Source organism: Colletotrichum karsti (genome assembly GCF_011947395.1).
Source record: "Colletotrichum karsti strain CkLH20 chromosome Unknown Scaffold11, whole genome shotgun sequence".
NCBI classification, from domain to species: Eukaryota; Fungi; Ascomycota; class Sordariomycetes; order Glomerellales; family Glomerellaceae; genus Colletotrichum; species Colletotrichum karsti.
Window position 1 is genome coordinate 1,012,582 of NW_024065911.1, and position 26,003 is coordinate 1,038,584.

The 26,003-nt window shown below is 44.7% G+C and overlaps 6 protein-coding genes across 6 annotated transcripts; 3 read left to right on the plus strand and 3 right to left on the minus strand.

Annotated features, from left to right (window-relative positions):
- Positions 1-244: 244 nt before the first annotated feature.
- On the minus strand, positions 245-1,243 carry CkaCkLH20_04405 (uncharacterized protein; the record flags this gene model as incomplete). Its single annotated transcript, XM_038887124.1, has 1 exon — positions 245-1,243. One exon carries the CDS (start codon positions 1,241-1,243, stop codon positions 245-247), a length of 999 nt encoding a protein of 332 aa, XP_038747828.1.
- Positions 1,244-12,228: 10,985 nt separating this feature from the next.
- Positions 12,229-12,766, plus strand: CkaCkLH20_04406 (uncharacterized protein; the record flags this gene model as incomplete). The annotated part of the gene is made up of 2 exons (XM_038887125.1): positions 12,229-12,336; positions 12,407-12,766. 2 exons carry the CDS (start codon positions 12,229-12,231, stop codon positions 12,764-12,766), a joined length of 468 nt encoding a protein of 155 aa, XP_038747829.1.
- A 406-nt stretch (positions 12,767-13,172) lies between these two features.
- On the minus strand, positions 13,173-15,641 carry CkaCkLH20_04407 (uncharacterized protein; the record flags this gene model as incomplete). Its single annotated transcript, XM_038887126.1, has 3 exons — positions 13,173-14,906; positions 14,963-15,287; positions 15,334-15,641. The coding sequence occupies 3 exons, from the start codon at positions 15,639-15,641 to the stop codon at positions 13,173-13,175; spliced, it is 2,367 nt and encodes a 788-aa protein (XP_038747830.1).
- An 888-nt stretch (positions 15,642-16,529) lies between these two features.
- On the plus strand, positions 16,530-18,976 carry CkaCkLH20_04408 (rhamnogalacturonate lyase C; the record flags this gene model as incomplete). Its single annotated transcript, XM_038887127.1, has 2 exons — positions 16,530-16,581; positions 17,094-18,976. The coding sequence occupies 2 exons, from the start codon at positions 16,530-16,532 to the stop codon at positions 18,974-18,976; spliced, it is 1,935 nt and encodes a 644-aa protein (XP_038747831.1).
- Positions 18,977-19,447: 471 nt separating this feature from the next.
- Positions 19,448-20,514, minus strand: CkaCkLH20_04409 (uncharacterized protein; the record flags this gene model as incomplete). Its single annotated transcript, XM_038887128.1, has 2 exons — positions 19,448-20,164; positions 20,218-20,514. The coding sequence occupies 2 exons, from the start codon at positions 20,512-20,514 to the stop codon at positions 19,448-19,450; spliced, it is 1,014 nt and encodes a 337-aa protein (XP_038747832.1).
- A 4,857-nt stretch (positions 20,515-25,371) lies between these two features.
- CkaCkLH20_04410 (uncharacterized protein) lies at positions 25,372-25,999 on the plus strand (the record flags this gene model as incomplete). Its single annotated transcript, XM_038887129.1, has 2 exons — positions 25,372-25,653; positions 25,703-25,999. The coding sequence occupies 2 exons, from the start codon at positions 25,372-25,374 to the stop codon at positions 25,997-25,999; spliced, it is 579 nt and encodes a 192-aa protein (XP_038747833.1).
- Between the last annotated feature and the right edge of the window lie 4 nt (positions 26,000-26,003).

Genomic DNA, 26,003 nt, shown 5'->3' on the forward strand with positions numbered 1-26,003 from the left:
TTAGTATCTAAACGGTTGATAACTAGCATGATGGGGTTTCGGAGCGGGAATGAATTGACCTCCAGCGTAGCATCGAATGCTTGCGCCACACCGTTCAGACAAGCAGCATCTGCGAAGCGTAGCCGGAGCTGGACCAAAGGGAGCATGACGAGGCTGTTGCAACGCAGAGGCGCCTCAGGAGAACGGGCGGCGGGTGAGAGGGGAGGAGAAAGATCCCAGTGTGCTTGAACATCTGGCCTCTAAATCAGACAGGGGATCGAGGACGACGCGGCGAGTTCAGTTCCCTCGACAGTGTCTCTGCATTCGTCGAGCTCCCGTCATTAGAAATCGCGTCACGAGCAGCCTCTTGTAGTTCCCTTGTCTTCTGCTGTTTCCGCAGCTTCCCTGAATCGGCCCAGGTAATCTTGGTGTGCCCGCTTCCCTCCTCTTCACCTGCGCCCGCTCCATCGTCTTCCTCGGGGTAGAGCTCCTCGACAATGGTTTTCTGTGGCGCCCTGCCAACGATCGGCCTCGTTACACGTTTCGATGGTGGTGTCGTCCTCTCGTGGTCAACGCGATAGGGCGCGTATTCACGCTTGGCGGGTTGCGCCGGGGAAATGTGTCGGAGAGCCGCTGCGCGTTCACGGAAGTTGATGAAGTTCTCTTCATTGAGGCCAAGAATCCTCTCCAGGGCCTCGACGGCGCGGTCGGGATGTTTGTAGACAGCGTCCTCGAGGGTCAACGCAGGTGGGGGTCTCCTCGCGTGGTCTGAATCGGCGTCGACTTCTGAATCGGAGTCGGAATCGTATGCGTTGTAGTCGTAATCATCTTGTCCTTCGAGTTCCCATGCAGCGTATTCGACGTCGTAGAACTTGACGAGGCTGGCGAGCATATCCTTTCTTCGCCGCGCGGTAGTCTCGCTGCAACCAGAGAGGCGTCGCAGGGCGTAGAGTTGCTTGGCGTGGCGGGGGAAGATGTTCCTCGGAGGGAAGTCGATTCCGAGGTCTTCGTCCCATCGGGGGACGGGGATTATGGGAAGAGTTGGGTTTTGGAGGTTATTGTTTCGAGTGTAGGCATCCAGTCGCTTGACTTCGAGAGTAAGCGACGTGACGGTGCTCGTTAGCGAAGTGACTGTTGTGCGAATAGAGCGGAACTCGTCGTTCAGCTGCTTGTCCTGCTTGTTTCGGGCGTCGACAAACTCGTTTCGCGTTAAAGGAAGGGCGGGATTCGGAGACCTCATGGTCGTGAGGGTATATGTCGCCATGGAGGTGGTATGGGTGGTGATGAGTCGAAGTACGTTTGATGGAGTTGCGGAAGATTAAAGTCGTACTAGTCACCGAGAGGGACCTGGGACCGGACCTGAGGTTGGGGCGGCACGATTTCATTGGATGAGATTCGTCTGGGATGTTTATTTCCCATTGGACAAGGTCACGTGATAATAAGGATCCAGCCAAGTGGAGCACCCCTGATCCGGGTGGACTCCACTAGACCCGACGATCCGCAACGAATGTGGGGCGCTACGTCGATTTTCCCCGGCTCTCTAAACCTTACTGTTTAACGCATCGTTTCCACTGTCAAGCTGGTATATAGCTCTTATATATTACCTTTCCTATATTAGCGCTATTATTTAATAATAAGGATTAATTTAAGCCTAATTATACCTAGTATATCTAAAACTACTAACTTTATATCTAATACGTCTAGATCCTAACTAGTACCTCTATATACTATCCTATTATTACTAGGGTATTAAATAGACTAAGCTTAGAGTTATTATATAGCTTATTATATTATAATATATAGAGTATTATTAGTAGCTCTTTTTCTATTTTAATTACTACTTAAGCTATATATTAATCTTAATACCTTTATAGCGTTATATAAGTAATATAATACTTCTAAATTATTTATTCTTTTAATAGAATAGTATTTATTATAATATTCTTAATATAATATATCTTTAGATACTTTTTAATATACTTTAAGTAAGAGGGGTAATTATTCTTAATAATATTTAGGGGTTAAAGCTAATAGTTAGAGTTAGTAATTATATTAATAAGGATATTAATATTAGCTAGTATAAAGCTAAGGATATAAGAGAAAGATACTTTAAATAAATAAAATAGGGGATAAAAGGATAAGAGTTATAATATAGTCTTAAAAGGGATAATCTCTTATAGATTAGTATTTCTTATTAAGGTCTTACCCCCTCTAACCTTAAGAGTAAGGCTATTTATAAGTATACTACTATATATACTATAAAGCTTATTAGGATAGAGTTTTATTCTTTTAGAATATTAAATATTAAATATATACTTATTAGGTATATGTTACAGCCAGCTAACTGACAGTGGGTTTATGTTAGCAGTAAGTTAGGGATTAAAAACTATAAACAGTATTAAGTCGTTCTATAGGGCTATTTAAGTAATCATAGGTCTTTAAAGGTCTTAGTAATCAGTTAAGGCCTTAACAAAAGTCATAGGGTAGTCATCACTTAGGTATAGCTAAAAGTACCAGTAAGAGTAGTCACAAAGTTGATTGCTAAAGAGCTATAGAAGTCTATCCTTAAGCTAGGCTCAAGTCCATCCTATATATAAGTCCCAAATAGTTCCTTTAACGTTAGATAGCTAGGATAGCTCATATCCAACATATCCATAGATAGCTGGGATAGCTCATATCCAACATATCCATAGATAGCTGGGATAGCTCATATCCAATATATCCATCTTTATCCTATATCCATACTATTCCTAAGGTCACGTGACCTATACCATAGTTCTTCCTTTCTAAGGATTCCTAGTTACACCTATGTCACTACTTACATATATCCTGCATTAGCCGCCAAGATCCCAAGCGGGGTTGTTCCAACGCGTTATACCTAACAGGTCGTAACATCAGGTCTCCTCTCCAAGGGTCTTATCCCTAAGACCAACATAAATAGGTTTCCTACCCTCAGGTAGGAGGGTATCCTATTCTGCTTCCTTCAATAATGCTCACACCATATCAGGTCGCGTCAAAAAACAAAAGGCTACGTCGTCGCCTAATAGTCGCCCTACCAAAAAGACAGTTGAAAAGAATTCTTTACTTTCCACCATTCTCCAAAATTCAACCGTCATACCCACGTGTTCCTATTGCGAAGGGAAGGGCTACGCCAGCTGTGAAGTCTCACCGTCCAATTCTTCCCATTGTGCTGAATATGTCCATTTAGGCCGTTCTCGCTGCAACGTTCTAGGTATAGGAGCTGCCAAGCTTCAGAACATTACCACTCAGCATCAGAAGTTAGAGGATAAGTTACAGGCTATAGAGGAGAAGGTACTACGTCTTCAAAAACAAAAGAAGATATAGTTCGAGAAGATAATACGTACAGTACGTCACGATATCAATAGTGTGGAGGAGTTAGAGCGGGTGGAAAAGGAGGAGGCAGAGGCGGAACAGCATCAGCGAGAGGAGGCTCGTCCCCCTTCTGCTAGTTCCAACCATCTTCCTTCAGAATTTATCAGAGATTGGGATACAGTCTATCCCAATGTGGCCTTATCCCCTTCCTTATTGGCTGAGTTCGGCCTACTGGATTCAGCTCCAGCTGCTGGGAGGCGTGGTACTCCTGAAGCGTCTGTTGGGAGTTCTAGAGGTTCTTGATGGGTTCCCATGAGTTATCTTTATATCTATATCCTTTCTATTTAATAAGATATTCTATATTTCCATTATTATTACGGTAGTCAATAATTCATTCAACTTCATATTCTAGTTCAAGTGGTTCCATAATAATACAATCTTTAGTATGTGAACCTTATAGTGCTTTTTTGAGAAGTAAAATATAAAAGACTAGATAGCACTTTATGGTGTCTAGTAGTATGAGTTTAAAGTTAATATTAAATACCTTCTATATAATTTCAAAAGGTCTAAGTTTCTTAAAGTCTAACTTATTACTTAGTCGTTTTATCTTAATATTTCAGTAGAGAAGGTATATACTATCTCCCTCCTATAGAGTTAGTCCCTTAACTCTTGAGGTGTTAGCGTATTTACATATTTATTTGCACATAAATTCAAGTTCTCTAGGTAGCTCTTACTAGATTTCCTTGAGTTTATTGATATCTACTATAGCTTTTAGAGCTGCTAGGCCTTATTGTGGTTCTCTATAGACTATTGGGTTAAATCCATAGTTTAGATAGAATAGGGATTCTTTTGTACTTTCTCCTACTACGCTATTATAGGCGAACTAGGCTATAGGTAGCAATTATACCTAGTTGTCTTACTAGTAGTTAATATAGCAGTATAGATAGGTTTCTATAATCTAATTAATTTGTTCTATCTAGCTATTAGTTTATAGATAAAAAGCAGTAGACATTTTATAATTAGATCTAAGCTGCAAGATCAGGGATCTCTAAAACTTAGAAGTAAACAACTTATCTCTATTAGATATAATTTCCTTTAGCGTTCCGTGTTAGTTAATAATTATCTATAGAAACTTATAGGTAAGGTCTTCTATAGTGCTAGACTCTATATATAGAATAAAGTATAAATACTTTATAAGTCTATTAATAATAACTAGGATACTATTATAGTGGACCTTAGTTATTAGTTCTTAGGACTTAGGTAACTTAGTAATAAAGTCTAATAAGATAGATTCCCATACGGTTTATAGCACTAGGAGCAGCTATATCTTACTATAAGGCTAATATCAGCTGGGTTTGCTTTTCGCGCAGACCTTATAGTCCCTAATCGCTAAAGATACTTCTTATTATATAGCCGTTTTATTATAATATTATCTAATATGTTTCTATATCTTGGTTACGCCTTGGTAGCCATATGTAGGTGCAGAGTATACCTCCCTAATGGCTTCAGGAGACATTCTTCTAGTCGTGCTAGTACTATCTCTTCTGGCCATCATCAAGAGTCTGACTGCTGGCATAAGGTCTCCTTCCTTATCCTTTTTGAGGATAACTTGGGTTTCCTTAGGTACCTAGACTTTGTGGTCCAGTCTCCTACTAAGAGCGTCTGCTCTTCTATTTTCTTTACCTTTCTAGTAGATAATTTTGAAGTTAAATTCTAAGAGGAATTTAGACTATCTAATCTATTATTTATTAAGTTCTTTTAATATAGTAAAGTAGGTAAGATTCTTATAATTAGTATAGACCTTAACTTTATACTTTATTCCTAATAGTTAAGGTCTCTATTCCTTGAATGCTTTAATGATTGCTATGAGTTCCTTATTGTGAATTTGGTAGTTGAGTTCTGGGCTGTATAGCTTATATGAGAAGAAGGCGTATAAGTATAGCTATCCTTTGTCGTCTCATTGGCCTAGCTGTCCTCCTATAGCGTAGTCTAAGGAGTTAGTCTCAACTTTAAATGGTTTCTTAGGATTAGGTATAATAAGTATAGGTTCTAATATAACCTATTGCTTAATCTTATTAAAGGCTTATTCTTATTTGTCTTCCTATTACTAGGGGACGTCTTTCTTTAAGAGTCTTATAAGAGGGTCGTTCTTATCTAAATATCCTTCTAGAAATTATTAATAATAGTTTATATATCTAATAAAGGATTATATATCTTTAACGTTCTATAGCGTTAGTTAGTCTTATACTACTGTAATTTTATCTTTTGACATTTTGAGGATTCTAGGGGCTATAGTAAAGCCTAGGAATTCAACTTCTTACGCGTGGAATTTGCTCTTTTCTAGTTCCACTAGGAGTTTAGCTTCTTATAGTTTCCATAGCACTTAGTGTACGTGCTTCTTATGGTCTTCTAGTGTTTTAGAGAAGATCAATATATTATTAAGATAAACTATAATAAATATATCTAGGTATTCTTATAAGATATAATTAATTATTATCTAAAATATTATAGGTATATTAATAAGTCTAAAGGGCATTACTAAGTACTTATAATATCTATAGCGCATTTAAAACGCTATTTTCTATTCTTTACCTGATTTTATATATATTAGGTTATAGGCTCCTTTTAAGTTGAGTGCTATAAACCACTAGGCTCTATATAGTAGATCTTAGAGCTCTAAGATGAGTAGTAGTGGGTAGTAGTTCTTAATTGTGATATTATTAAGTTTTTAGTAATTAATATAGAGTTATAGTTTGCCGTTTTTCTTAGGTATAAATAGGATTAGATATCCTACTGGTAACGTAGAGGGTCTAATATATCCCTTCTATAGGTTTTCTTTAAGGTAAGCGTTAAGCGCTTCTATTTCCTTCTAATTAAGTCTATAGATTACTTCCAACTTAGGCTCCTTCCCTTCTCTTAGGGGTATCTTATAGTTATAGTTACTATATTCTAGCAGTCCTATTTTGAGTTCTTTGGCGAATAGCTTCTAGTATTGCTAGTATTCTTCTAAGATAGATAGAAGTTAATCTTCCTTATTAATATCTATTGCTAATAACGTCCTAGCGTTTATATCCTTAATTTATAGGTATACTAAAAATCTCTTTACTTTAGGAGTTCTAGAAGGTTCATTTAAGGCACCTCTTCTAGGCTGCTACTTAGTGACTGAATCCTAGTCCTAATAGAGTTAGCCTATTCTCCAATCTATCCGTAGGTTGCTATTATATAACTATAGTCTTCTAAGGATAACATTATACTTATCTCCTATCTCCATAATATTGAAGTTTAGTTGTTTATTCTAGCCCTAGATCTGCATAGAGAGGTGCGCTATCTCTACTGTAATACGTCCTCCACCATACTGGACTTGTTCTCCTTCAATGGTGCTGAGTTCGTAGCAGTTTCCTTCTGCTTTTCTTTGCCAGGTTATCTATTATCTATTCACCATACTAGGTGATATAAAGTTGCCTTAGGCTCCACTATCTATTATTATAGTAGCCAGTCTTCCATCAAGTTATATCTAAACTCAGATATACTCATATCGTTAAGCCAGATATGCCCTAGTTGCACTATATAGGGACCTTGTCTTATCTACCTATTGTTGTCCCTTGGTTTTAGTAGGCAATCTTAGTTTTTTGACTAGTCGTCTCTATAGTAGGTAATCTATTTCCCTTTACGTTGTGCTTTTTAGAGCTAGCTCTCCTTATACTTTACTATAGGGGGGGTCGCTCTATTCTAGCTAAGTTACTATACTTTAGCTTTATTTTCTCTATAGATTATATATTTATCTTATTAGCAATCTTACTAGCTTATATTAGTGTTATAGAGGCATCTCATAGGGTATTCTTAGCTTAGTCTAAAGGTTATAATTTATCCATTAAATAGCTTAAGTTCCCATCTATATATTTAGTTAATTCAATAGACCTTCTTAATAGGTTCTTAGTTATACCTTCTAGGGTAGAATTAATATATATACTTATCTCTAAGATATTCCTTATAGTTATTAAAAAAGCACTATAGCTAGTAGAGGTATTAGTAGTAGTTACTTTCTATATATAAATATAGGTAGTTATCTAGCCTAAACTCTAGTTTATAGTTTCTATCACGCTATTCTCCTGAGGTGCTAAAGAATTTGAGTGTCTATTTATCCTTTATAGGATCAATTTTCTAGTACTAAAGGCGTTTACTAGCCCTAGTAGTTTCATCATTAGAGTCCTCTTTAGAGCTAGTATTATTAATACTAGGTTTATACCTATAGATAGCTACTATCTAAGCATATTATTATATAACGTTATAAGGCTTATCTAAGTTATAGGTTAGTTCTTATTTAAGGCTAATATATTTAGACGTCTTAAACTATCCATTTTCTTTAAGGGCCCTATATTCTAGGAGGCTATTAAGTTATTCTTAAGCCTTACGCTTAAGTTTACTATTGCTTCTATATCCTATAGTAATAGTTTATTAATTTAGGGGTCTACTAATATTCTTTACTCTAGTAGTATTATATCCCATTCTACTGGGGTTCTTAGGGTACTATCCTATATATTCCTTAGAGTCTAAGTAAACTCTATAGTTATTATTAAAGTAGGTAGTCTAACTAAGTTATTTATAAGGGATTACCTTAGTAGTAGCACTAACTTATCTTTTCTTAGGTACTAGCTAGAAGCATTCTTTCTTAAGTGCTCTATATTCTTTTATAAGGTATCTATTCTTATTGCAGTTATAGCACTTAATATTCTTCTTCTAGCTATTACCCTTATTATTATTATTACGCTAGGCCGCACTAAGATCTATAGGTCTACTATAGTGTCTATAGGCAGTGCTATTATATTTGTTATATTAATTGTTATTATAGTATCTAGGCTACTATTAGTACTTATAGCTAGAGTTAGCAGGTTATTATTATTTGCTTTTCTCCTTACGTTACTTATATAGTTAGTTATTAATCTTAATAGTAAGCTTAGTATACTAGAGGAAGTCCTTAGGTCTATTAACCTTAATAATTTTATCCTTAACTTTATCCTTAAGGTTATTATAGAATATAAAGATCTTACCTTTATTAGTTAAGTCTAGCTAGGCGTAGATCTATTAGAACTCTATAGTATAGTCCTTAGCTAACTTAGTCTATCTAAGGCAAAGTAAGTCTTATTTAGCTTATTATTTCTCATTAGGGTCTTAAAATAGAGACTTTAGGGCGGACTTAAAGCCCTAGAAGCTACTAAAAATATCTCTAACTTTAGTAGAATAGTAGTTAAGTATTTCCTTATTAAGGTACTCTTTAAGGAAGGGTTTAAACTATTAGAGGGCTTATCCCTTAAGGAAGGTAGATATATAGATAACCTTCTTAGTTCTATTCTTAAAGTTACTATAATAGAAATTCTAATAGTTCTTAACTTAGATAAGGAATCCCTTAAGCTATCCTAGGGATCCATTAAAAGGATTAAGAGAGTTAAGTTAAAGCTTCTCTCATCCTTCTATAATAGGGGTAGTAATAATATTAGTAGTAGCTTAAAGAGTATAGTTCTACTATTTAAGTTCCTAAGTACGCTAGTTAGATAGGCGTATAGCAGCCTAAAGTTCTTTAGTAGCGTAGGCATTAGCATTAAATATTTCCTATATCTATTAGATATTATAGTTAGCTTATTTAAGCTGTTCCTTAAGCGCATTATCATCATTACTATCGCTATTATCTTTTATTCTCTAATCCCTAAGTTCTTAAGTAAGGTTCTTCTTAACGGGGGCCTTCCCAGCGCCAGAGGAGGATCTAATGCTAAGGGTCTTTCTAGAGAGTTATAAAGATATTATAATACTATTAGTAGTTTTCAAAGGGTAACTTACTAAATAGGAGCAATTAAAGTATTATAGCTAGCTAACTAATAGTAGGTTTATATTAGTAGTAAGTTAGGGATTAAAAACTATAAATAGTATTAAGTTATTCTATAGGGCTATTTAAGTAATTATAGGTCTTTAAAGGTCTTAGTAATCAGTTAAGGCCTTAATAAGAGTTATAGGGTAGTCATCACTTAGGTATAGCTAAAAGTACTAGTGAGGGTAGTCATAAAGTTGATTGCTAAAGAGCTATAGAAGTCTGTCCTTAAGCTAGGCTTAAGTCCATCCTATATATAAGTCCCAAATAGTTCCTTTGACGTTAGATAGCTGGGATAGCTCATATCCAACATATCCATGGATAGCTAGGATAGCTCATATCCAACATATCCATCTTTATCCTGTGTCCGTACTGTTCCCGAGGTCACGTGACCTGTACCATAGTTCTTCCTTTCCGAGGATTCCTGGTTACACCTGTGTCACTGCTTACATATGTCCTGCGTTAGCCGCCGAGATCCCAAGCGGGGTTGTTCCAACGCGTTGTGCCTAACGGGTCGTAACAGTATAATAAGATATTAACTAGATTATAAGGGTAGCTATATTATATTGCGCGGCGTATTGCATTTGCTAGTATGTAGCTTAGGTTTAATACCACTTTGCATTTACGAATCATTTACTTGTTTTTTGTTTAAAAAAGCCTCTTTCTCACGCATTCTCCAGAGGGACTCATAACATTTCCACTCTGTTAATGTATGTCTATATCGTTTAGCGGTTCGCTAGTTACTAAATTCCAGGCCGGAAAGAGCAGTAGGTACACGTTCTGTTGCGATAGTGATACACTGTACTTTCCCTAGGTAGTCATTCCCGAATCTCATCAAGTCAACTCCACTGTAACTCACTTCTGCTCCCGTTCAATCTGACTCATAATGTCGAACGCAACCTCTGCATCCTGCCGAGCGCCAACATCTACACCTTCCGCATCCCGGATGGCAGCGAACCTCTCCTTCCATAACTTCCATCTTTGAGGGCAGAGCCCATTTGTTCCGTGAAGCTTTCGACGAAGCTTGATTGCCTCTTTCTTGTCCAATTTCCAAAGAGGACCATCTGTAGCTCCATGCACCTCTTCATCGCGCCCATACATGAGACGGCCCGCGTGTATCATCCAAACCGCAGCGATCTTGACTTTGAAAGAGATTTCCGTTACAGAAGAAGGGTTGAGGTCGATTTCATCCGGTGCGCCTCGTACGGCCTTCATGGTTCCTTCTAGCGCATCGACAAGAGCCCAGATTGCATACATTTCCAGAGGGACAAGACCGAGGCCTGCAACTCTTGCGCCGTAGGCTTGGAAGTTGATGGCTTCTTGCTTCTTCTCGGTCTCAGTGGCCCGTTGACTAACTTCAATTGGACATTTGTTAGTTATCAGGCAACTATACGACGGTAAGAAAGGATTTGTTTCTTTACTAGTGTCGAGTTTCTCGCGAAACGTATTGCCGAACATCGGCAAGTTTGTCCACAAGAGAACAGCTTGCGATTCGTTGCTTCCCCATTCCTCACCAAGTGCAACTTCCTTAGGGGGAAGATCATGCAAGGCTTTGATAATTGCTGTAAACTGGTCGTGTTCCGAACTGTCGTGGGGGACTTGCGAAGCGAGGTCATGGACAAGATCCCAAAACCACCAAAGGAAGGAGCCTGCCTTCCCATCTTTGCTATATTGCTCGCTGAATATGTGGTCGAGTGCCGTGGCTGCCTCTTGTGAAGTAATTGGGCCTGTTGTCTGGGCGGTTGGCAGAAGTGCCGAATTGAAGATGTCGATAATGCTGCCAGCGTAAGCCGGCGCATTGTCATATGTGATCTGTAATTGAACGCCAGACATAACGAAAATTGAATTATTGTCTTTGAAACTTTGAAGTGGATGAATGAAAAAAGAATTTGGGCAATTGTAGTCTTGGGTGGGAAAGATGTGAGGGGGTAGTATCATGTGAACCTAGGTATCCGTAGCATGACGAGGTGGAAATGCCAGGAAAACGGTTGCCTACGTAGGTAACTTGAAGGAAAACGAAAAGTGAAGCACTGCGGGCGCTGAGAGAGGCTGTTCATCGAGCCAAGGCTAAAAATAGATAGGCAACTTGGGGAAGGTTCAGTCTATCTGGCGTCCCGCGCCGGTAAGACCCGCCTCCCGACGGATGCCCCTTAACCTTACGTTACACAAATGTGTCTAGACAGCCTCCTAGCTGTGTCCATACTACCCTCATTCCCTTGCAGAGTGAGACATTTAAGGTAGTCTATAACGCTTACTGCTGTCGCCTCTCAGCGGTCCTTCTCTAAGGTCTGAAGATTTGATCTGCCTCGCTAAAAGCGCGCAAATCCACACTGTGGCATCGAAGAGATTGAACCGTTGAAGGTAAAATGTGTGGTCCTTTGATATGGTGGCGTTATGTAAGCCTCCTTCTAATCCCACGTGTACTTTGATCCGGATTGGTCGCGGTTGCAAGAAGAATCTAGGCCAGGGCGGAGCAGGCTACAGCATAGCCCTCCCTCCGCAGCAGGCTAGACGGGAAATCTGACGTGCGATCCAGCTCCCCGCTGTCGATCAATGCTTTGGGGCGATTCAGCCTGGTGTTAGCACTCGGCATTACTCTGCCGTGCGAGCTAGCCCTCTTTAGCCAAGCCAATTATCAATTCGGACATGTTCGAAACTGGCCGCCCCAGACGACGTGCCGAATGCATCCAATGCTCGTCTTTACACGTACTGTGACCGTGGGACAATGGGCATAGAGCATAACTGATGGATCAGGCTACACTAAGAAATCTAACATACAGCCTAGCCTCCTACAGACCATTCCTTCGACTCGCCCTCCCCGTGTTAGAACAGTGTCCTGGGTCTGGCTGCCAAAAGACTCTGTACGCAGAGTTCCAAATATCCCGATATTGGGTTTGGGTCAAGGAATGTGGCTTTCACGCGGTCCAAGCAGCTGCTTCGTTACGGTATATAGCCCAGGCTTCATCTCTTGACAAGTTACCGAATCATTCAAGTCACAACCACATCCCATTTTCCATCTAGCCATTCATCGAGTTCACGAAACCCGAGTCAAAAAGATGCTTCAATCTACATTCATTCTCGGCCTCCTCGCCGCTACGGCCACGGTGGCCAGTCCAATGCCCAACCCGGATGGGGATTTCTCCCTTCAGACGCGAGCCGGCCAGGTACGAGCAATTCACCTAAGACGATGTACGATCGGAAACAACCAGTGCTGACCTGATGCTTGAACACTAGGTATACATTTGTAAAGCCGGTGCCAACAACAACGGTGGGCTTTACGGGGAAATTGGACAGGACAAGGCTATTGGTTTCTTCCGCGATGCCAAGACCAATACTGGCGGCAGTGGATACCCCAAACCATTTGATAATAAGGGCAACGTGATGAAGTTTGCAAGTGGCTGTGGTAAGGATATTTGGGAGCTTCCCGTGCTTGCGAACGGGAAGCCATATGATTACAAGTCGAAGAAGGGTGCCAACAACGGACCCGGGCCAATGCGGGTGTACTACACCAAGGACCTCAAGTTTTGTGCCATTGGCGGCAAGCTTAATTCCGACGGCACTGGAAACCCTCACAACTGTGTTCTTAAGAAATAGTTGGCCCCAGGCGTTTGCAACATGTATATATCAATAGACAAACATTTCGCTTACTCGAGGCCTGAGTCACTCACTCCAGTCAACTCTATTTCTCGGGCTGCCTCAAAACAATAGTTATCTTCACAATCAACTTCAAAATCACAGAAGCTATCTACTTATTATATCATTATCCATCTCTGCTCATTTGCACGACTGCTGAGTCTGAAAAATATACTTTCCTTGCTCATTTCTATATGTACTGTCTGCTTGAGAAACCCTAAGAACCCGGTCTAAAACGGGCCTACACTTCCTTAGGCCTGTGACTCCTAGCTTAAAATGATAGGCTGGACTCCAAATGATCCAAAGCCCTTGTTCTCTCTCTTGCCATTCATTGGAAAGCCCGATTGACTTGGAGATGCTGCCGAAGTTAGAACTCCCACAGATACTGCTTCAAAGTGGCTCCTGATTCCATCTCATTGTAAGCCAGAATAGCGTTACGGGTGGCGGACATTCGAGCTAGATGGCGTCTGCCTTGTCTGCCAATTGAGGACTCGTCGATAGACTGCATCAACATTTCTGCTTCGCAACGGCCGACGACAAGGTCGTTCTTCAGTTGATTTCGAGCATATGATGATTCGAACTTGTCCGTTGGTATATGCTGCCTTCCAAGACTGCCGAATCTGTTCAGAAACGTACTGCACAATGTGAATACTGCGAAAAGGTTGATGCGAGCAAAGGGTTTAGGTCCTTCAAGATCTTGAAGCCCCCTGGCCTTGGCCTTTTCCATGTATTCGGAAGTACTGAGTTTGGCTCGGGTTTCTTTAATCTTGCGGGAAGACCTTTGTCCCAAACCTGGCTGATGACGAATACCCAGGACCTCTCCTTGGAAGAATTCGCAGTTATTGTGGTTGCCAAAGTGTTGGTCAATCAGAGAACAATCAATGTGCAGAAGCTGTGGAAGCCGCATCATCCCAGCCTGTAGGCGGAAGACTTTCCCTCCGCCAGGTGAAGTTGTGCTGTTGTCAATCTTGCTCTGATACACGATGCGACGAAATGTTGAGCAGAAGTTTCGCTCGGGCAAGCTCCCCCCAAAGATGCTCTCAGTGAGAACCTCAGAGAGTTCGTCCAAGACTGGTATTCTCGGAGTGTCGGCAACGGAGCGGTGCATGGCGTTGTACAGATGTAAGGTAGCGGAAATCACGGCCCAGTCTGAATTGATGCGAAAGCCGAACGTGAAAGCTGCCGTGAGCAATTCCATCATATGACTGCCAGCTGTCCACGGCGACGTGTGGTAAATGTCAAACTTCTTTTGAGAAACATAGGCGTTCACGCCATCCAGCAACTCCTGAAGCTCGCGATGCCAGTACTGGGCCCTCTCACAGTTTGGTGCCATTGCTCTGACGGCGTCCATGACTGGGAGAATACTGGATCGAATTTCGAAGGCCAGACGGAGTGCCTGTAGACGGTACTCGCTTCGCTTGATCTTTGCATCCGAAACTAGAATCGACTCATCCGTCAAGAAGAATATGTTCAGTGCCACTACAAGCCTAGCTGAGGCAAGGGGAACACTCTGAGAAAGAAAATCTCTAGCAACGAAGAAGAAAGATTCGCATATCGGCGTGAAACATCCGCACTTCAACGGTTTCGTAGCTTCTAGCAAACTGATTGCTCGTGTTGCTCCAAGGTCGTCGCGCACAACGTCGAAGATAGTGCGAATGTTGGACCTCTCGGACTCGGAACATGACAATGACAGTTCCTGTTCTTCGAAATTCCGATGGGACCTGAAACCATATGAGGTTTTGAACTTGCAAGCGCAGTTGGGGCGGTCACAAAGAAAGTTCCTGCCCGTGACGGTGGATTTCGGTGTACCGGAAAGAGTTTCGCCGTAGTCATTGATCGCCTCGGCGAGCATCAAAAAGCGACGCGCGTCTGAGATGAACATCGCTGGATCGACTTTGTTGGAAAGCTTGGAGAAGAACTCGCACACGAACTCCGGATTGATGAAAGTATTAACGCAGACATGCACAAACTTTGGAGGCAAGTCTCTGGCGATAGTGTATATGGCGAGGTTTGTCATCCAAGCAGCCAATGGCAGCGGGATGTTGCCTCGAGCAGCGTCTGTCCAGCAATTCTTGATTTGCGAGTGCACGCTGTCCAGCTCCTGGCTTTGGGTTAGCTGAGGCCTTCCACGACAATAGAGAAGAGAGCGAGTCTCACAATGAGGAAGTAAGCAGCATCAAACACTTCGCGTATGTAGTCATCTTCGAGCCAAAAGTCGGATGGCACCGTGGGTGTGCCGGATGAGCTTGTAGTTTCAGATGATTGTAAAGGTGACCGGTGCTCGTGGGAGCCTGGAGTCGAGCTTTCCTGGTCATTGGAGTCGGTGTCCATGATCGATAAATGAGAAAAAGTGTTCAAAGGCACAATCTCCTCGAGCGCATCGTTTGAAGAAACCGGCATCTTTTCCAAGAGCGGGGCATCGTTTGAAGAAACCGGCATCTTTTCCAAGAGCGGCGTAAGTATTGCGAGAACCTCTTCAAGCCTGTCCCAGTCAGTTCCTTCCCATTCAAGAGACCCAATGTATTTACCTGCTGATGAACCCATTGTGTCCATGATCACCGGCATCGAGCTGGTGGTAAACGTTCGCCACGAGTTTTCGTTGTTCTATTGCCTTCCGAAGAAAACTCAAGACGGAGCGTGGGACGGCAGCTTTGGATTGTCTGAAGATCTTCGCTGCTCTGAGAATATCCGCTGTAGATCTGAACTTGTTGTCGCCGGTGTCGTCGCGGGATGCCTCAAGTCGGTACTGGCACCAGAGCCACGTTAAGAAACACTTTGTTGCCTCCTTGTAAGATTGATATAGCTCCGAAATGGAGCTTGTGCTCATGGAAGCCATGGCCGATGGCGGCGTAGTTGGGGGGTTTTGTTGCAGCTTTGCAAGTGAAAAGGTTATGATGGAGGCAAAGTTCATTTCGCAAACCCTCTGACCGTGCGCCTCCAATTTATTTTTATTTTTCGCCCTCAGAGCGCGTCAAGACCCCCTAAGCGAGAGATTGTAAGGAAAGAACCTTCTTGCTCTTTCCGTATATGACTTGAGAAAGCCCCAGTGTCTGAAAAGCGTGTAGTGAACTTGCTGTCAAAGACACGTTCAACTGAAGTGGTGTTGTCCATAGTAGCAAACAACCAGGCTTAAACAACAGTCACGTTGCAGAAACATTGAGCTTCCCATGATATGTATTTTAGGTAGCAACAGAGGGTCTAGTGGACTCTGGATTTGACAGGAAGCAGCTTAATATTTGGGATTCATGGGTGTTTATATTACTTTCAGCAGCTCAGCTTTGCTCAGGTGAGATAATTTATATATTAGCAAATCTGTTATTTGTAATATTTCGTTAGTCTTCCTACGTTACTAAGAACGTGGAAACGTACTTTCTGCTAAAGATAAGGGAACTAGTTATATTTGAGCTTAGTAAGGTTTATACTCAGCAGAGTTGTGATTTAAGAGTATGTATATAAGGTGGATTATTTTAGATCTTGAAATGAGATAAGGGATAATAAGATAATTTATAAGGCTTGTAGGAAGAATGAGGGTAACCTAGAGTGAGGATATAGAAGAGACCTTAGAATAGGGGAACATAACAAAGCTTGCTCCAATAAGAAATTATTAAAACTAGACACATATCGCCCAGCTCTCACTGTGCGTGCTTAGTCATTGACAAGCGACATTCTGCAAGCTGTCAATAGTTATGGAAAGCAGTACGACACTGAGCACAATCGCGACTACATGCATACCGACATGCGCTTGAAGTACACCCGGTCCAAAGGAAACGGTAGATGTAAGCGCACAGCAAAGGTTAGACTAACCCGAGACTTAAATCAGCTACCCAAAAGATCCAGAGAAGTTGGGAGAACATATCTTGGGATTGGTGCCCTCATTTCTAGGCCAAGCAGTCCCGGCTTGGCGCTCGCTATGCACCTACCCCGAGATTATTCCACATCGCTTCGCGGGGTATCTCAGAGCGCGCTGCTGGCCATTGTTCCGATGAACGGAAAAGTTCACATGCCTTGCGTCCGCCCTCTATTCACGTGGTGGCTTTATAACACGACGTTTTGTTTCCAATGGGATGGTCATGGTAACCTGAGTGACATTTTTCGTTCACGCTCCTCAGTGGAACTGTTTTGGTTTCAGGAGATTTTACATCAAGTTCCCCAACCGACTTTGAGAGAATGAGGGTCATTTGGAACAGAAGCCTCGCTCTCTTGACGACGTTTCTAAGTCATTCAACGGCTTTTCTGACGACTGGAGAGAACGCAACCCATCTTACGCTTTCAAATGACCGGCTCTCAGTGATTCTGGCTAGGTCAAGCGGCCATATCGTCGACGTCACTCTCGACGGCCAGGACCTTCTTGGACCCTTAGATGGTAACCGAGGAAAAGGTCCTTACCTCGATTGCTCATGCACTCCCTCGGGCTTTTGGACGCCGGGCGGAACGGCCGAGCTGCGACTCGTGAACGGCACGGACTCCTCCGGCACACCCTACGGGGGCCTCATCATGTCCGATAGATTCGCACAAACGAATCAGACCCTCTCGCAGTACTTCTTTCTCCGGGGCGAGGAAACAGGTCTTCACGCGTTTTCCCGTCTCACTTACTTCAATACTACCCTACCTCGCTTGCGAGATCTGGGCGAGCTCAGAACTCTCTTCAGACCAAACACACCCCTTTGGACTCATTTCTCAACAAGCGACGGCAACTTGGGTCCTCTGCCTCTTGCAGACACCTTTTCCAAGGCTTTGACAGTCCAGGATGCCACGACGTACGTGGGAGATGTCACTAGTGATCCGTACACACAGCAGTACTCGGACTACTTCACAAAGTACACCCTGTCCGAGTCATGGCGCAATCACGACGTTCATGGGCAATTCAGCGACGGCTCGACCAGCGTCGATGGAAGTACCTTTGGTGCTTGGCTTGTCCATAACACAAGGGAAACCTACTATGGCGGTCCTCTTCATTCGGATCTGGTTGTTGATGGCATTGTCTATAATTACATGGTTTCAGGTCATCATGGCGCCCCTATGCCAAACATCACCCATGGGTTTGATCGCACATTCGGTCCTCAGTTCTACTACTTCAACAAGGGACCAGCGGGAGGCACAATCGAGGAACTAAGAGCTGACGCTGCTCGGCACGCGGACCCAGAGTGGAATGCAGGCTTCTACGACAGTATTTCTCAATTCATCCCGAACTATGTCCCATCTTCTCGTCGGGTAACGTTTGAAGGCAAGGTTGATCTACCTGAGGGGGCTAGGCGACCCATTATAGTCTTGTCTGAGAACAAGCAAGATTTCCAACTCAACGTTTTTAACTACAAATCTCTACAGTATTGGGCGGAGATCAATGGGTGCGGAAAGTTCAAGATTCCCCGTGTGGCAGATGGGACTTACAGAGTTACGATTTACGCGGATGGGATATTCGGATGGTACATCCAAAACGACGTCGAGATATCACAAACGTCCAGCCGCCAAAGTCAATGGAACTTCAAGTGGACTGAGGAAAGTGCCGGGAAAGAAATTTGGCGCATAGGTGTCCCCGATAAGTCGGCGGGTGAATACCTTCACGGATATGCGCCTGACGTCTCCAAGCCTTTACAGCCCGAACAGTATCGGGTTTATTGGGGCAAGTACGATTTTCAGCAAGACTTTCCCGAAGGCGTACAATTCCGTGTGGGAAATAGTCAGGAGGCAGAAGATCTCAACTACATCCACTGGTCGTTTTTCCCTGCAAAAGGGAACCACCTGCGGGCAGAAAACCACTACGCCAACGTCAACAACTGGACCATCATCTTTGACCTCGACAAGAATCAGTTGAGTCAAAGTCAAACGGGAACATTTACGGTGCAGATTGCGGGCACCAAAACCGCTAACGGTAACGCCAAATGGACGGTTTCCGGACACCCCTACAGCAATCTGCCTTGGACTATGGCAGTCAACGGGGCCTACGAGTCGACATGGGAGATTCCATACTGGCGCAGCGGGTCATGTGGCGTCAGGAGCGCCGTCGCGTGCCAGAACATCCAGAACAAGTTCAGCTTTCCGTCATCCGTGCTGAGAGAAGGCCGGAATGAGGTTGTTTTGAGTTTGCCGTTCAATGCCAGCAGTATAGAGACGGCTCTTTTGCCGGATGCCCTCTACGTTCAGTATGATGCACTCAGGCTTGAGTTGGCATAAACGGATCAACAGATTTGAAATATTACGGCGAGGACCTAAGACGTCGTAAAGAAAATTCATATTTGACCGCATTTTGATTATAGTTCGCCAACTCTGCGTAATCAAAGGAGTCCATCTTTGCTGGGTGGTGTCAAACGTTATGTAGCAACTAAATGCTAAGTAGTCCTTACCCAGATTGAAGTTAAGTAAAAGGCACGCAGAAGTAACTCGATGTTTTCTATGAAAGATGCCCATGCATCCAGCCTTTTCCCTTATGCTCATACCTAAATAAAGGTTCGCTAGGTAGCGCTGGTGACGTTTCCCAGTCTAAGCTAAATACTCTCTATCGGATTGACTATCTATCTTCTTCACGGGATAAACCCAAAGCAATCCTAGGCTTTATCGCCATTGACCTGCCCGAAAATTTGCTACCATACCCGCCCGCCGTCACCTTTGCCAATGTCTTCGTTGATCAACCTTTTCTGCAGGAAGTCAAAGGTCGAAACAGGAGGGAGCGAGTCGCTGCTGATTGGCGTCGATCTGGTGAGACTTTGTATCCAGCTTCTTAAACACTTTGGCCATCGCCCCCCTCCGCCGGTTGCATTCGTTCTCCAAAGCTTGTCGCTCTAACAGAAGCCCGCAGAGTTCAGCAGAATACTCCGAGCTGTCCTCTGAAGATGCTTTAGATTCCGGGTTGATCCGTCTTTTGAGACTATTCTCATAGTTCTCTGCTGTCTCGAGTCGAGAGAGCTCTTGTAGGAAAAAACGGGCTGTCTTGATGACTTGCGTCTTGTACTTGCCCATGGGCGTAAAGTCCTGACTGGGACTGTGCGATGACAGCAGATCCATCAAGCTGGACGAGGTAGCCACCGCCTCAGACGTGGTGAAGATGCGGTTAGGATGCCGGTCAGATTCCGAGATCTTGGCTCGTTTGACTCCCATCTCCTCATGGCTGGTACTGCGGCGCCTTCTCCGAGTACTTGGCGTAGAGAGTTCTGCAGTGGATGGCGAAAGACACGCTTGTGTGATGTTTGACTCTGATGCCTCTTCTCGCCGTAAAGACTGGTCGGTCGATAAAAGGTCGGAAAGCTGTCTGCGCTCAATAGTCTCATCGACGACCTGGGGAATATCTTTCTGTCGGATGAAGGACTGCATGAAGGCAGCGACATAAAGACCTGTGCTGAGAGGATCGGGCGAGTGAGGGCAGGGCTGAGTTTTCCAGTCAGTAGGGTACTCTTGCATTTGGTGGAGTACCTACGAACCTGGCTTTTCACTACAGCGGACAAAGACCACTTGGCCACGCAGTTGACGACATCTTCCAAGAGAGGATCATATTCGGAAGGATCGTAGTGGAGAAGAAAATGCTTGTCTGGCTGGAAAATGCCGAGAGTCCAGTATCCCAAGGTGTGTTGAAGAGGGATGCAGAAGATGTGCTTGCTGGCGGGTAAGCCGGTGATGTCAGGTCTGGTGTCGAGACCACCGTCGGCGAGCGATACCGGGAGTAAGATGGCCTCGGGGCTGTCTTGTCGTACTCGGAAGTTTCCACAAAGTCGACGCATGGTATTCCGAGAGATACACCTTCTCGGCTGAGCGCAAAGTTCCTCACACGCTTCGTCAGGGCTGACATCTCGCCGTTGCTGGGGTGGGAGGTCCGTAGCGGGGGGTGAAGCCTGGGTCGAAGTTGCTGACTGGGCTGATGCATTGTCGTAGGCGTCTTTCGCGATCCGAAAGCACTTCGGGCCAAGGCGGAGGTCGTTGTCGATATTGTGTTTGACGGCAGCGAAGAGGAAACCATGCGGCTGATCCTATAAGGCGGCGAGCGATCCCTTTCGCGAGACAACCAGGTCGGTCAGAGTAGCCAGGAGTTGTAAGGCGCTGATACTGAGGTCCTCCAGGCTCACATCGTATTCCTGCGGGAAGACCGGTGCATTTTCCGTTGACCAAGCCCGATTGATCTTGGACACGAGATGTGTGCGGCGTTCAGCAGTTGTTGGCCGGCCTCGCTCAGCCATGATGACCGCTTCTTGGCACGGTTGGAAATGGAAGAATTGAGCGTGAGTGTTGATTCCCTCGTCGAGAAGGTCGAGCGTTTAGACGCTGTGAAGGCCTGGCGCTGGGCAGTTGCCGCTAATGGAACCGCCCAGCTTCTTTGCTACTCTTAGGACCAAGTTTCACGAAAAGCCCAAGCCCTAGCCCTATCAGCATGCGCTGCTGGAAACAAACGTCGCTAAAAATTCAGACTGCTTTTAATACCTTAGACTTTGTTGGCTTTAAATAGTGTTGACGACATAATACGCGCTGTTAGATTGTAAAGGAGCGACCAGACGCGGTAACGGCCGACAGGTGCAGCAGCAACTGCTAATTTATAGGGCAGCTACGGCCCGGACGTGAACCGACCACACCTTCCCGTCCCGCTGTCCGGACAACTTACCCACACCCGGCCACCTCGACCTCGGCAGGTGTTACTTTCCGGCTCTTACCTAGGTTTTATAGAATAATTTGTTTATCCTCTAATCATGTCTGATTCCTACCGCGCCCACCCGCACTTGGAACTGGTTAATATTTCCCCTTTATCAGCAATCGACATCGCTCCTAATCTTTTGATGGCGGGTTTTCCGTGCGTAAACGTCTAGACCGAGGACATCAACGATGTCGGATGACGGACGGTATTGCAGTGCATGTTGTCCCGGTAGAAAACGAATACATCGGGACTTTCCATCGAGTGCCTTCTCGTTGACCAACGCTTCTCCCCGACTGAAAGCGGGCCACACGCAGGGTAGGGTCTACTACTTCCTTCTCATCTTCGAGCATGGTGGCTATTCCCCTTCATCCCCGACATCCGTGTAGCGTCACCTCCTCGTTCTGCCTAGGTACGATGGCGGTGACTTGTGCTTGTTACCCACGGCTTTGAGCCAGCGCCTGTTCTCCAACTCAACCCCAGCTACCCCGGCTTCTCGATTGGTTCGCGCTGCAAGGTGAAGCCTTATCTAGACGATCTCACACCACCACGCAGCGACTCAGCGACAGTCACGCTGTCGGTAAAAATCACATTTGACTCCAAGGGCCACATGAAGTATAATAGATCTTCACGCATTGGGGCACCTGTGGTCTGCGAAGCTGGGTGGCAAAGGGCAAGGGAAGTCAGTACAACGATTGGACAGCGGACAGCAAAACTATTATCCTTTGGCTTGCGTGTTCCAAATTTGAAATGTAATAGTCTCAAGCTTTGTTTTTCAAAACCTTCTCGCAAAAGTAGAATCGCTCTGCCCCCGGCGGCCTGACGTGATGCATAGACCAAGCTCCCTTAAGACCAGGAGGCCCATCTTCTCATACAAATAATGAAGAAGCACCCCATGGAAGCTTGATTCTCGTGTAAGCGACCAAGTCACATCCGTCAAGCAAGGCACATCTAACCATGTAAGAGAATTCAAGAATCGAAACCCACCATCTCAACGAATACAAGGTGCGGCCAACAACGAATCCAGAACACAAATACTAAGAACTGCGTTGCTAATCCCAACGCAATGGGGGTTACTCATACGTACCGCACGGTTCTCAGCCCTTAATATCACTTGAACGGAATGGATTATGAGGAAGACCCAAGCCTAGAGGATACTTCTAGCGACCTCTTCGGGGATAAATACTATCAGCTTCTCAAAGGTAAGATTCTACGGACTTCTAAAGACATAGTACTCACTGGGTATCTTGCAGACTTTGATGCTGGAACCGTCATTGGCCACCAGTCACGAGAGCACGAGAAACCCAACCACAGATTAGTATTCGAAATCGCCTACGGGAACACGACAAGAAGACGGTCCATATTCGAATCTGTGGCTCAAAGTCACAACGAGAGAAAAGTTGTTGATTACTGGAAATCTCTAGGATCTACAACAGGAAAGACTCGGAAAGAAATTCTCGACATCAGTGATGACGATGAAGTTCACCTCAAGATTACAGATGTAATCGCCGATGGTGGGGTGCTTGTCCAATGGGTTGGCTACTCGGAAGAGGATGCAACTATTGAAGACGCCCGAGAGATTGATGAATCAAACCCCCAGCTTATCTGCGATTATTGCGACAAGTGGGGTGTTCCGAGACAACAGCTAGGGTTGGACAAACTCCCACCAGCCGGAAAACGATTGACTTCATCTAAGCGTGGGAGGAAGCGGAGATCGAGTTGGCTCGAATCTGAGCAGACAGCGGTCAACACTAAAAGAACTCGGCGCTTCCGAAATGACTCGGATTCAGACTCACTCGATTCGCTTTACACGCTTGGGGGCGACAGTGACATCGACGAACCCCAAAACAACGGCATTGGGGATGGACGTCACGATAGCAGTGCCCCAGATCATTACACAATATCTGCAACTCCGAACTCAAGTACTTCCGACTCTCATACAGCAACAAGCGCCTTGCAGCTAGGGGAGTTTAAGAGCGAGGAACGTCGCCTCATTGAAACAGATACCGGTGACGAATATGAGTCAGACGATGAGACACGGCGTCACGACGACGAAGCTGGATGCAAGAAAATTGTCTCAGACAGGTCGGAAATAATAACAACGCCAGTTGAAAGATTTCCGGCGGGTGATTGCAAAGACTCTCCGGCTCCGTGTTGCCTGGATACCACCAACTCCGTGAGTGGCAATTTCACGCGTCATGCGGCAGGCACTTTTGCATACGCAGAGTCGAATGAAACGTCAACGGATGTCAGAAGGTTCGCAGATACGCGGGAATATGTGCGCGCGTCGAAGTTGGAAACTGAGGATTATGACCAGAAGATGGAAGATTTGAAGTTCACGAACGAGTTGTTGCAAGTCCAAGTCGATGATTACGGCCGGAGAATTCAAGTACTGGAGAAACGCAAGCATGACCAACCATCAAGCGGGCCTGTGGCGAATGGGTCGACCAGGAGCACGTTGTCTACGGGGGAGGCTGGAAACATTTCTCAGGATGTCACAAACAGGGCAAACAACCGGAGCACACCGCCCCCGAACGATACTACAATACCAGTACTGGAAGCTCTGCGTACAGAGATCGGAGAGAAGAACCAAAGAATACTTCATCTGGAGGCGGCAAATGAGCAGCAAATCGCGAAGATCGCACTTTTGCATCAGGAAGTTAAGTTGGCAAAGGCCACAGCCACGCAATCTCAGGCCCAAATAGACAACCTCGGCCGCAGTTTTGGGCGGATGGAAACTGATAATGCGGTCTTTCGTGCCAGGATAAAAGGTTATGATCAAGCCCTGGTCAGCACGACACAGGTATTGGGGGATGAGATGGAAAAGAAATGGGCGCTGCTGGAACAGAAAATGGCACAAGAAAAGGACGAGAGGGACAAACAAAGCCTTATTCTTTATCGGACATTGATGGCATGCCAAGCGGATTACGAGCAGTTGAAGGATTCCTGCAACGAGAAGTTCCGAGTCATCGGCGAATTCTATGTAAACACACTGGATCGGAGAAAGGCTGAGTACGATGCCACTCTCAAGCTCATGTAAGTAATCTTCAATCACCCGCTGTCGAGCCAGTTCTTAAAAACCGCAGTGACATCTTCCCACTGAGAAACAAAAGTCTGACACCTCACGAAAAATACAATAACAACGAAATAGTGGCAACCTGCGTCAGAAAGGAAATTGTGGAAGCTGTAAAGAATTCCACTACTGGGAATAGTAGTTGTGCTGTTCAGCATGATGGATTTGAACTGCAGGTTAATGATAGCTGGCCATACGATCGGTTCTCGTCGGTTATAACCTAGGCCGCGAATCGAGCAACCCACGCGAATCGACTACGACACACCCGCATCGCTCTCACTGGCTGAAAGCATCCTTGCACTGGACATGAATTCTTATTGAATTTCCTCTCACGCGGTCCGTGGACTCAAGAGAACGATGCATCGAGATTTCAAACGGCGGCATTTTTAGCATAACAGAGTGTCCTCGAATTGAACGGGATATAGTTGCGATTGACAACTGCAATGGCTGTGTTCTTGGTTAAGTTGAATTGGATTCTATGATTCTAAACGCTTGATTACTAACCGATCCTCGTTTGAAAACTCGATGCCGCCACGGTTGTGGACGCCCCTGACTGCAACTCGTAAAGTAAATGCGTGAAGGTGGAGTTAGCCTGGCGGTAGAGAATGTGAGAGGTTCATTGCAACATAGCGGTGAAGTGCCTTTGCCCGACTAATGCCAATGAGAAACTCGCTTCAGTAACTAATCCCAGCAACTGCGCCGTGTCAGTCATCACCCTCTGGGTTTTGAATATCCACAGTACACGTTGGCCTTGGGCACAGAAGATTCGTCATATTTTGCCCAAGCTCGATAAAACACCTCAGCATGCGACAACAGCGAAGTAATCAACCAAATCTTTTGATCTAGAGCAGTAACTTGAAGCATATACCACACTACAAGATCACTATGACGAACGTTGGAACCGGATCCAGCCTTCACTTGCGGGCCCTTAAAACCGTCGTGCCAAGCGAGTATGCATCTGCATCGAGAGTGCGACAATGGCTTCTTCAGCATCTCAAGAACCGCAACGTCGACCTTTTAAACGGGCCCGAGGCCTTCGTCTTCTTATGGAATGGTGCTGAGCTGCACTCTCTGCACCCAAATCACATTTTTGGATCCCTTATCTCCCAAGGAATCGATCCACAAACGGCCCACCATGTCGTTGGAGACGTGATGGAATGTCTAGAGGTAAGGAAGCTCTAACTGCCTCATGGACATGTGCTGATCGTACTTTAAGGACTATCGTACAAGGCGTGCAGCATGCATGGCTGCAGGCCAGGTATGGTTCCCGGATCCTGAGCCAGAATCAGACACGCAGCCCAAAAGACGCCCCGAGCCCAATCAGCGTCAGGTCATTCTTGACGAAGACGTGGAAGCACTCGCCGAACATTCCGAATCTGCTCAGAGCTGGTATTCATCGATAAGTGCCGCACCCGCCGGTGCGATCGCCGCAGGCCTCTCTGTTGCAGCTGGGCTCGGCGTCATGGCGTGGTGGATGTTGAGCCCCCCTGAACAGAAGGAGGATGATAAGTAGCAAG